Source organism: Psammomys obesus, unplaced genomic scaffold (assembly GCF_907164565.1).
Source record: "Psammomys obesus unplaced genomic scaffold, mPsaObe1.curated_primary_1811, whole genome shotgun sequence".
NCBI lineage: Eukaryota > Metazoa > Chordata > Mammalia > Rodentia > Muridae > Psammomys > Psammomys obesus.
In genome coordinates this window covers 12065219-12077719 of record NW_026596069.1, presented here as the reverse complement: position 1 = coordinate 12077719, position 12501 = coordinate 12065219, and the positions used below count along the sequence as shown (strand labels likewise).

The window sequence follows — 12501 nt, the reverse complement described above, 5'->3', positions numbered from 1 at the left end:
TAGCAAAAGGACATTCACTAAAAGCAAGTCCAGGCGTGATCTCCCATCTCTCACAGAAGGTAAGTCTAGAGAGAGGCATTTCAGTGTTGCAGGGCAGCGCTCCCAGCTCTTAGGATACGAATCTGAGGAAGCAACCTTGTGTGACTCCGATCAGAAAACCTGGATTTAGGTCTCACCCAGCAGATGGTGAAGGAGAGCAGAGGTGAGAGACACTGAGCTTGGGTGCAAGCCGAACCCCACCTCTAGAAGGTAACTCCCTACCCCTTACTAGCCATCAACCAGTCTAATCAACAGGACACTTCTGGCTGAGGCAGGCTGTTACTGTGAATGCAACTGCACTGAAATGTAATATGTCTGAACGTTACAGCCTGATCATTTAGTAATCAACAGTCCACTGGGCCTTTACAGTCTATCCCAGCATGGACAACACATCTTGAATGCCTCAGTTCACTTTGTCTTCGCAGCTTGCGACAGTGTAAATCCAATTGTTTGAAGAGCAGCAGCACATGCGAGTTGTCCCAGCTCATGTAGCTTGGAAGATAATCTGGACTGTTGTTGGTTTTGTTGATTTGGTTTCCTTTTTTTTTTTTTTTTTTGAGCCAGAGGCTCATATTTCGAGCTGGCCTGTAAGAGTTTGATCTTCCTGCCTCCGGCACCTGAGTGCTGGAATTACAGGTCTGACTCCAGGGTCCACACTGCTGGAGGACTCTTCTGCTGAAAAGCTAGCTTTTCTCTGCATGGCTCACGAAGTCAACGTGCTCACCAGAAAAGGACCTTGGTTTTCACAAAATGTTGATGCTTACTGTGTGCAGGCATTGCTCCTGCCGGTCCAGAACTTAACAGCAGGGAGAGGCATGTGTGAGAGAGAAGCACACATTCGTATCTAATCGTGAATACAAATTACAAAGAGCCAGACCTGATGGCACAGGATTGTGAGCCCAGCTACTCGGGAGGTTGAGGCAGGAGCTCACCAAATTCAAAATCAGCCTGGGCTAGAGTGAGCATAGGGCCATCCCCAGCCATTAGTGAGATCCTACCTCAGATTTAAAAATACTAGTAACCTATAGAGGGGGCTGGAGAGCTCCCTCAGAGAGTTCAATTCCCAGCAACCACATGGTGGTTCACAACCATCTAGAATGAGATCTGGTGCCCTCTTCTGGCATGCAGGCATACATGTAAGGCAGAACATTATATAATAAATAATAAATAAATTAATAAATAAATAGTAAAACCTCGTTAAAAAAAAAAAAAAGCTATAGAGAAGTTGATGCTTTGAGAGCGTCTAATAGAGAAAAAGCCAAGAGCTGCCAGCACTGACACACGGGAGGCGCCAGCAAGTGGAAGAGGAATCAGCACAAAAGGACCACAGACGAGCTGAGGCACCCGCAAAGGGGCAGGCGCCCTGCTGACCTGAGAAGTGGCCCCGGCACAGCTCCAGGCTCTCCCCGCCCCCCAAGCAGAGCCGAGGCGAGGGGCAGAGGGGAGAGTGTACGGTAGAGCCGCAGCCTGACCAGGCATCGAAGCTGCCTGGCTGCACACTGGCACTCACCTCACTCCGTAGGTTGCCCGCACAGCCCTGGGAAGCAGGAAAGCCACTCGCTAAACGCCCCGGAAGTGGGAAGTAGCGAGCCCCTGTAGGAACAGCGGAGGAGTATATTCTGCGGCTGCATGTGCTCTTTAGGGGGTCGCCTGCTATTGAGGGGTGTCCTGGGAAAAGGCAGTGTCTAATGCATGATAAAATTGCAATCAAAGATTACAATGAACCAGATCTTGAAAGCTGAATCAAGTCAATGCATGGAGGAGACTATTAGGTTTTCAGAGTGTGTCCAATATCCGTATTTTTCAATATGGACACCATTGGCCATATGAAGCTATTGATGACTTAAAACACATGTGTACTTTCCCCTCAAATTTATCTGGCTGTAATGGACCATTAGTCGGTGAGTCTTTCTCAACTTTATGAAGATCATTGTTTTGAGAGCTCTAACTTTCCTGAGTGTCAGGAAAGAATTAAATCAAAATACTGGTGTTGAGCCTAATACAATACCTAAGCCGGGTTTTAAAAACCCTTCAGAATGGTTCTTTCCAGATTCAGTTTGTGAACAACACACAGGCCTTCCAGCAAAGCTGGTAATTTATATGCATTGCTTATTTTTCTTAAAAGCATGACTATAAACAACCCATAGCATAGTGTTGCTGCTGTTTTCTCTGGCACGAGTTCTATTCGTGACTGAGCTTTGTACAGTGTATACATGATACATGACTCCTCTGAGGGCATCTCTTTACTTGCCCATGAATCTCCAAGCTGAGAGGTCTTAGGTTTTTGAAAACCATTCTAAATGTCCTGTGTACGCTTTAGCACGGTGTCTAACGTAGTCCTAAAAAAAATCAACTAATGCTATCGAGGCATGCTGGCACATGCCTTTAATCTCGGCACTTTGGAGGCAGAGGCAGGTGGACCTCTGTGAGTTCCAGGCCAGCCTGGTCTTACATAGTGAGTTTCAGAACAGTATCCATATAAAAGAGACTCTGTCTCAAAAAACTAAAACCCAATGATGATACTGTTAACCCAAGGTTTCATTCCATGACTTTGTGGTTCAGCTTACACTTGTGGCTCCTTGCCTGGCTGTGTTCTCCTCCACTTTACTCCTATCTTCCTTTCTCCCTTGTCGGTATCAGATTCCAGCATTACACTCATTGACATGAGCACTATAAGACTATCTGACCAATTCCTACTCTTGTGTAAGCCAGTTTCCCACAAGTATATACATACAACACATACATGCTGCTACTATGGCGCTGCTCTGGTTGAACCATGATACTATAGCAGTAAAGAACATCATTTCATGACAAAATGGGGTGTGATGGTGCACACCTAAAATCTCATAACTCCAGAGCCTAAGGTAGGAAGACTGCCGGGTTCAAGGCCAACCTGGGTTGCATAGTGAGCTCCAAGTCAGACCGAGCTATATAAATAGATCCTGTCTCAAAACACACACACACACACACACACACACACACACACACATACACAGAGAGAGAGAGAGAGAGAGAGAGAGAGAGAGACTGAAAGATGGTTCAGTGGATAAGGCACTTGCTGCCAAAGCTAACGACCTAATGACTTGAATTCAGTTTCAGGGACTCAACAAAATGCAAGAAGAGAGCCAACAACTTTTCCTCTAACCTCCATGCTATGTTATGGCATGTGCAAAGACACATACACACTAAATAAATAATGTAATTTGAGAGAGAGAGAGAGAGAATCAGAAGTGAGCCAGGTCTAGTGACCCATGCCTGGAACCCCAGCAACTCAGCAGACGCAGGCAGGACTGAAAATTCAAGACCTGAGCCTTGGCTGGTTGGTCATATGTCAACTTGACACAGCTGGAGTTATCTGAATGAAAAAATGGAGAAAATGCCTCCGTGAGATCCAGCCAGCGGGCATTTTCTTAATTAGTTATTAATGGTGGAGGCCCAGCCCACGGTGGGTGGTGCCATCGCTGGGCTGATGTTCCTGAATTCTATACGAAAGCAGGCTGAGCAAGCCATAAAGTAGCACCCCTCCATGGCTTCTGCATCAGCTCCTGCCTCCGGGTTCCTGCCCCATTTGAGTTCCTGTCTTGACTTCCTTCGATGATGAACAGTGATATGGAAGTGTAAGCCAAATAAGCCTTTTCCTCCCGACCTGCTTTTGGGTCACTGATGTTTCCGTCGCAGCCACAGAAACCTTAACTACGAGGGGGGGGGGGGGGGGGGGGGGGGGGGGTGGTGGTGTATGCAATAGACAGCTGGGGATTCAGTTCGTTAGAGGAGTATTTAACTAGCATGTTGAATTCCCTGTGTGGATGAATGGCAAGAAAGAATAGAGGAGGGGGAGGAAAAAATAGGTATAAACTCAGGAGTTTCACTTAGGAAAGTGATTAAGTTCTGGGGAGGATAGAAGAGGAGAAACAAACAGATATAAGAGAGAAACGAGTCACGAAGAGTTAATAATTGGTCAGGAAACAAAACAAAACAAAACAAAACAAAACAAAAAAGCGGCCCTAGAGAGTTTTCCCCATAGAGGATAGATTATGACATTCACCTCAAGAACCAGTAAACCGCAGCCAAGCATGAGCTTTGGGTCAAGCTGGTTCCTTATACACTAAAGCTGGGAGCGGCTTTGGGTAACTTCCCAGGTTCCTAGTGAACGCAGCACCTGGGTGAGGATGCACCATAGAGCTGTGGTCCTCCCACATTTCTAGAGCGGCCGAGCAAGTGTTGCCGGCAACGTAGAGCTGCGACCCTCCCGTATTTCTAGAGCGGCCCAGCGAGGGCTGCCTTCATGCCTTGCGTCCAAGAGGTCGGTTGAGGGATTGTGAGTGGTGGTAACTGACAGGCGTTTTCTCCAGCGGTGGAGAGTCAGAGTGGCTTCTTCGGCATGGAGAGCGGGTGAGTTCATGGCCTAGTGTTCTGTGGACAGAAGTCTGTGCTCACTGGGCCTTCGATTCAACTGCTTGAACGTCCGAAATGTTGGGGTGCTGGTGGAATAAGGAAGTGGATGAACCCACATTAATCAGCCTGCGGAGCTGGAAAAGAGATACCCGACTTGTGAGTGTTAGAATCTAAGAAAAGACAGAGACTAGCATAATCTTGATTTCTAAAGTAAATATTGATTTCCCTCCCTGAATTACCGTTCCAGTTGCACTCCTAGTTTAATATTATTAATTTCCAATCCTGGTTTGAACATCTCTGTTTTTGTAAGGGAAATTATATCGGAGAGGGTTAATGCCCAACTCCTGGGTGATTGGAAGGGAAGCTGTCACCAAGAGGAAAAGCACATGGAAGCTAAATAAGGTTTTTCTCCACTTTTTTTTTATATCTAGAAGCTCTAGTCTCAGAAATGACATCTGTCCTCTGCACAATGGTTCCCATGTGAGCTCGGGGCTACCACGTTGCCTGCTGACTTCAGACCATTCTGTGGACAAGAGCATCCTACAGAAGAAGTGGTAATTCTCCAGCTGGTTTCTGAGATGTCCCGTTGTGCCCCATGGCGGCTTACTGCGGTGATGGCAATATTCTATGAATTTAATCCTTTGAAAAACACATTTCTGCCATTTTCATGACAAAGCTGGTTCCAAGCAGTTAATCTGCCTCCAGCACACACTAACTGATCCCTCCCCAGGAAGGGTTACCTTAGTTGTTATGTAGTGTTTACTCTGGTTGTTGAATCTTCAGGCAATGAGATGAGAATTTGTAATGGGTGTGTCCACCTTGGAGAGAGGAGATCCATATTTTTGAAGCTGTGTATCGCCTTTATTCTGCTGCCATGACCATTCTGTACATGAATCAACCATGCCAGCCTTGGAATAGAGGCTGATTGGCATTGTACTTGGGTATTCCTCTCTTCCTTCTTGAGTGGCTTCTTTGCAATGGATTCTCTTTGTTGAAAATGTACAAGGTATACAAATATATTTGCACACTTTGTCCATTCCAGGAGTTATCCTTATGCTTCTTCCAGAATCCTTGTTTCTTTCTAGACTCCCAATTTTGCTCTTTCCATGTAATGGATAACTGATTTTAAGGTTTTTTTGTTTTGTTTTAGTTTGGTTTGGTTTGGGTTTTTTGAGACAGGGTTTCTCTGTGTAGCCCTGGGTATCCTGGAATCACTCTGTAAAACAGTCTGGCCTCGAACTCACAGAGATTAGCCCATTTCTACCTCCCAAATGCTGGGATTAAAGGCATGCTCCACCACTCTCTAGCTTAACCAGTTTTGTTTCTAAAGTTCTCTTTGTGGAAGAATTTTCTTTCACCAGTTTGAGTGCATCCCTGAGTGGAAATATGAGTGAAAGTTTGTAGGCCCATCTGCCAACCTGTTCTGAAATCACTTGTATATGGAATTGACTTATCTTGTGAACTTGATTTTTCAATGGAATGCTGGTTTGTGTGTCCAGTTTTAGATTTAGTTGGTCAAAGCCAACTAAATTGCTAGTATATAACAAGCAGTCATAATATGTAGCCATTTAGTATTCTGCAATCAAGAAGTGTCCATTGGTGCCTAATAAATGGTAACCCAGGATTTGTTTTTCACTTAGAAACTATTATTGGCAGAAGCACTGCTCCACTGAGGTCTCTTACAAATCTTTCATGTATCTCTGACCATCACCTCTAATGACACTAGTTATCCTTGGCATAAGGTCAAATCTCACTCTCAAAAGTAGCAACGCTAGCCAGGTATGGTCGCATACACCTGTAATCCCAGCACTGGTGATCCTGAGGCAGGAGGTCTGCCGTGAGTTCAGAGCCATCTTGGGCTACAAGGTGATTTCAAGGCCAGCAAAGGCCACAGTACAGGACCATGTCTCAAACGACACAAAAATAAAAGGATGGAGGAGCCAGGTATAGCAGCCAATCCCTGTCTTCTCAGCACTCCAGAGTTGAGGCCTGGAAGGGTTCCCATGAGCTACAGAGTATCTCACAGAACAACAAAAGTAGCAAACAATTTAGTCATATTAGGTGACAGTGAGATGGCTCAGAGCCACACTTAGCACTCAGTGTGGTAACCTGAGTTTGAGACCCAGGACCCATGTGGTAAAAGGAGAGAGCCATCTAGCTAATTTCCAAAGTTTACCCTCTGCCCTGCGGCCTCATTTGACCTACTTAAGGCCTTATCTCTAAATACCAGTCACTTTGAGAGTTAAGATTTTAGCATATGAACAGTGGTAGAGAGAGACACAATTCATTTCCCAACACATGCAAAACCAAACAATATATTTTTTTAAATACCGACATTTGGTAAATATCTCAACAAAGCTCAGGATGAGTTCAGCACACACATTACTAGACTAGGTGGAGAAAAAGGTTGGAGGATCACAGGAACAGAAAGCATGCTGGGAATTCTAAGAAAATTCCTGGTAATTTTGTTTTTCTTAAACTAAATGGGAAGTTTACTTTCATTTCATTTTTTTGCTTGTTTTGTTTGTGTGATTCATTGGGTTTTGTTTGTTTGTTTGTTTGTTTTTGAGACAGGGTTTCTCTGTGTAGCCCTGGTGATGCTAAAACTCACTCTGTAGCTCAGGCTGGCCTCGAACTTAAAGATCCACTTGCCTCTACCCTCTGAGTGCTGGAATTAAAGGTGTTTTCCACCATGTCCCAGCTAGTTTCATTTCTTTGAATTGTATATATCTGTACATATATGAGTAGATGTATATATAATTTTCTGTGTATAGAATACTAATAAACTTAAAAACACTAATATTTGATATGTTTAGATTTAAATATATATGCTTATTTTATTTTCCTTGATTTTTTTTTATACTTTTATTCATCATTTGTGTCGTTTTCCATTGTAAGGCCTTTTGCTTTTTTCATTCTCTATTATCACAGTTTTTCTTAGATGTGTTTCTATAAATGAGTGAAGCCCCAATGCTCTAGCCACTGCAAGTAATGTTTTACCATTTTTCATATATATCATTTACAAAATAATTTTAGATCCATCATTTACCCATTTTGTATGCAAATATGTTTTATCACCGCATCCTAGCAACAGAAAGCTAACTCCTGAAGACATTGGTACCAGGCTTGGGGTGTTGCGGTGATAAACTCAGTGACCTAAAGCAGCGTGGAGCAGAAAGAGTCTTTCAGCTTACAGTTTACAGTCCATCACCAAGGGAAATCAAGGCAGGAATCTAGAGGCAGCAGCTGAAGCAGAACCCTAGAGGAAGGCTGCTCACTTTTGCTTGCTCTCCATCTTGTTCGGCTTGCTTTCTTAAACCACCTAGGATCACCTGCCCAGGGTTGGCACATGCACTCGCGTGCGCGCACACACATGCACATTAGGCTGGGCCCTCCCACGTTAATCATTAATCAAGAAAATTCCATATATATATATATATATATATATATATATAATTTTATTTTATTTTTTTGCCTATAGGCCAACATGATGGAAGCATTTTTCTCAATTTAAGTTCCTTCTTCCCAGATGACCTTAGCTTGTATCAAGTTGACCAGAAATTAATTGGCACAAGTAGCACACATGAAATACAGGCCAGGCATAGATGAAAGACATGACCCTTGAGAAAAGGTTGTTAGAGGCTCCAGAAATGAAGGAAATGAATAGGAATAAGTAATACATATGTTGACCCAAGTGTATGGTCAGCTGAGCAATAAATATTTTTCTACTTTTTGCCTGTAAATGAGGCGGTAGTGGGGAGGTGATTGCAGGCCAGATTCAGGAATCATATTGGTGATGGTCAGCTTGAAGTGTCAACTGGATACAACCTATACTACCTGAGAATAGAGTCTCAGTCATGCTTGTGGGATTGTATATATTGGGTTGGCCTATAGGCACGGATGGGCTAACCTTTCTTTCCTAAGTAGCTTGTTGGCAAGATATTTCAGCAATGGAAATGAAACTAGAACAATATTATTCAAAGATAGCTGTCCAGATTTCCAGTCAGTTGGCCGGAGGTCCTTTGGCACCACTCAGAAAAACTCATATGTAGGTGAAGAGAAGCCTGCTGAGTGCTGGTCCCCAGCAGCCATTATGCCCCTCAGTGTATGGCAACAGTGAGCAGCAGGCAGGAGATAAGTAGAGTAGGCTGCAAAGGACATCACTTCCACTACAGTCTTTGTGCAGGCCTTTTGTGTATTGCAACCTTTAACCCTTAACACCTGGCAATGTTAAAACTCTTAAGCAGTAGGCCCCAAAGACTTGATACTGAACTGCCCTGGCGGTTCTTCCTGAGCTGACGCTGGGACTCTGAAGGGGAAGAGCAGGAATGAGAAAGGAAGAGTTAAAAACTGGGGTGAAGAGGGATGCAATGGCTGATGTCCCAAGGAAGCACGTTTATTAGTATCACAGCTCCTTGTGTGATCCTCAAATGGAGAAGCAAAGCACAGGTCCATAAAGTTCATCAGGCAGCAGAAGTCCTGTGAACTCAAAGGTCCTCAGTTCCTCTTTGCAAGGCATGTGCTGGTACAGAAAGCAAAGCGTCTCACACCTCTGTCTACAACATTTGACCACAGCTTTACAGTGAAACTGTCAAGAGCCCCGTGACCAGTCCACTGCCACGGGGACCCTGGCAGGTAACAAAGTCCAGCATTCCTCCCATTCCATCCGCAGAGTTTCAGAGGGCCTCTGGTTCTACCTCGTCCCCCACATGCTAGCTCTCTCAAACTGTTCGAGCAACCAATACCTGCAGTTTTCCTTCTTCTGCTCCTTACTGCCTTTCATTCTTGCGCTCAGCTCTCTGTCCTCCCTTGCTCTGTCCTCCCATTGCCCTGCTTCCTGCCCTGGCCATGTTTGTTTAGCAGCTGCTTCAGAAAGCAGCCTTTCTTGCCCATTAGCAGCTCAGCCTGCCACCAACAGCCAGGACCCCTGTCTGCTCTTTTAATGTCTCTATTGTTGCGCTTTGTGGTGCCAACTCAGCCCACACTACGGAAGGTAGGCAGGAAAGGATAGTTGAATGAAAGGTGTGTCAGGCCTCATGTTACACCAACATAGGGGCAGGAGAAAAAACATCTCTGAGTAGCTTGCTTATTTCAGCTAAGAGCAGCTGTTTAAGCCAATCAGTTTTTTTTTTTTTTTTCTTTTTTAATTTGGACCAGCTGCAGCGATTTGTTTGGACCAGTGACAGCCTTGCCTCTCAGTGGCAAACACAGTAAGGTTTAGCCGTACTAGTTTTTTTTTTTTTTTAATATTTATGTATTTATATCTTATGTACATTGGTGTTTTAGCCTACATAGATGTCTGTGTGAGGGTGTCAGATCCGCTGGAACTGGAATTAGAGACAGTTGTGGGCTGCCGTGTGGGTGTTGGTCCTTTGGAAAAGCAGCCACGAGCCACCTCTCCAGCTCCCTCAGCCTTACTTTTTAGCACCAGTCATGGCCGTCTCTCTCCTGGACCACCAGGGCACGTGCACCTCCTCCTGGATGATGATGCTTGCAGAGTCATAAAGAACACACTGAGGCTGTGATAAAACCTGTGGTCAAAATGCCTTCAGGCAGCGCGGGCTGAGCCTGCGCAAATAGCTGTGATTTTTTTAGGGTTTTTTTTGAGGTGCCTGTGGAGTGTTAAAGATTGTTGCAGAGATCATGGCCGATAAGGGTCATCCAGTGTCCAGCTGGTTGTCTGATAGTTTTTAACTCAAAGGGGACAGGTGTCAACATCCTGTTGTGTTCACAGGAAAATAAATGTAAAGACTTTACCACTGACACTAACAGTGGTTTTTAGCACGTTTTGATAGTACTTAGCACCTTCCTGTTGGCTGGAGATAGCTAGATGAAGGAGCTGTGCTGAGGAGCAGGTGCTGAGCTCTCAAATAGTGCCCAGCTGTGTTGTCGTAGCCAGTAACTGTCCTGTCGGGAGACTGTCTCACCAACTGAATGGCTACCTTACCTTCAGACCCATTCTCTTGTATCACCAGTAACTGCATCCTGAGTATATGAAAGTTCCCCCCGCCTACGCATATACCTGAGCTGCATAAAAGGGAGGAGGTTTCTGATTATTAGGGACAGAAATTGGGTGAATTACTAGCACTTTGGCTACTTTGCTTAGATGGAGTTGATTAGCCTACTGTCCAAGGAAAACTAAAACACAGTCTGGTGATTTATGTGCTGAGCAGTACAGAACTGATGGTCACTTCCTACGAGTTCTGGCTGAAGAGCCAGATGCTGAAGAATTCAGAGCCAAAAGGCAGGCGCCAAAAGGAGACCGCTGCCAGAGAGTTCTGCTGGGGTCACACTGGAGAGTCAGTCCTGCCGGGGTCACACTGGGGGTCTGGCCTTGTGAGCCAGGTGCAGTCATTGGTGCTGAGGCAGCAGTGCTCTGGAGGTCAGCGCTGAGCTGGCCCTGAAGGCTCAGGTGGTGAAGAGCAGGTTCTGGAGGTCACTTGAAAGAGTTCTATGCTGAGGCAACAGGCTCTTTAGAGTTCAGGGCTGAGGCAACAGGCTCTTTAGAGTTCAGGGCTGAGGGAACAGGCTCTTTAGAGATCTGTGCTGAGGGAACAGGCTCTTTTGAGTTCAACACTGAAGCTGACTGAAGAACTGGGAGAATTACCGCTAAATAGACTCCAGAGGAGCCTGGAGTCTAGGGCTGAAGAGTTTTCTCTGACAAGTAGGGTCATAGTTCATACTCTTTGGGAGCAAAAGAGTTGAACAGTGAGGAAGAGCTAGCCAGGCAATTGCTGCCCTTGCTGTAGTCTGGGCACTCAAGCAAGCTTCCCACGGGTTTGGCTTGACTTCTAAGGGAAGTGATGATCCTTCCAGACATGCTTGCCTCTGAGTCCACAGCTCCCGTGGTCACCCAAAGAAAGAATACCACTTATCTATGAGTATTACAGTATTACAGGGGAAACACTGGGCACTGAAAAAGTCAAGCAGGAATGGAGTTGGAATGACACAGGAAAGAGGGAGTTGGGAGGGAAGGTTATATGAGAAAGTCATATAGAAACTCAGTACTTTGTAAACCAATTTAAAAAAAAATAGAAGGAAGACATTCTGGGTGTCTGGATAATGCTGCTCCTAGAAGAAAAATCCTAATGCTAGGTCTGGAAGGAATACCTTCTTATGAGTACTTGGCTAAGGGACCCCAGAGGTTCCCCAAACAACATAGACTGGCCATTCCTCATGGTTAAGATCCAGAATTAAGATACAGAATTAAGATCCTGTAAGACAATAAATCCTATTGCCAAAGTAATGATGTACTTCTGTTACAAGAAAGCAAATTGAAAATAAGCTGGAATTTTGCTCACTACTGGCTAGCTTTCAGAGTACCTCAAGGTGCTGTGTAAGCTACTTGGGAGCTAAGGCTTCAGAAGTCTTACTTTGCTGTGAACCCTACAAACTACCGTGCTAATTTGCCAAGCAAGATGGGGCCAGCAGCACAGTAGCAGCACAGCCGTTGTGAAGGTAAACAACCACTAGGATTAGGTTTGAGACCTGCTCCAACAAGACAAAATAAATGCCTGACAATATCAAACCGCATCAAAAATTCATGGCTAGGGAGTAGACTCTACTGAATGCTACTGTGGTTTAACAAATTGACATGGCACCAGACTTCAGTCTAAATATTTAAGTTTATCCCCTTTATTTTATTTTAGTTTTTACTCTTATTTTTTTAATTTTGGGACAGAGTTTCTCTGTATAGCCTTGGTAGACCAGGCTGGCCTGGAACTCACAGAGCTCTGTCTACCTCTGCCTCCCTTAGTGCTAGGATTTCAGGTATGCACCACCGTGCCCAGCTTGTGTCCTGAATTTTTCAAGTCTTTCTTTGGAGGCTGGGGAGATGGCTAAATGATTAAGAGTGCTTGCTGTTCTTCTAGAGGACCCAAGTTTGGCTTCCAGCAGCCATGTGGGACAATTCACAACTACCTATAACTCCAGCTCCAGATCTGACACACTCCTCTGGATTCTGAGGACTCTTATACACGTGCGGCACCAGCACATACACACAAATACACATATTCTTTTAAAGTGCACTGGCACACATGTAAAAAAAAATGAAACCATCTTTGCATC

The 12501-nt window shown here is 44.8% G+C and overlaps 1 protein-coding gene across 1 annotated transcript in view; it reads left to right on the top strand.

Moving 5' to 3' along the window:
- LOC129690153 (zinc finger protein 208-like) overlaps positions 1-12501 on the top strand; it is a 48242-nt gene that overhangs the window by 30605 nt on the left and 5136 nt on the right. The window contains exon 7 of the mRNA XM_055625709.1: positions 5013-5045. Coding sequence (XP_055481684.1) covers positions 5013-5045 — 33 coding nt within the window. The remainder of the gene's footprint in view (positions 1-5012; positions 5046-12501) is intronic.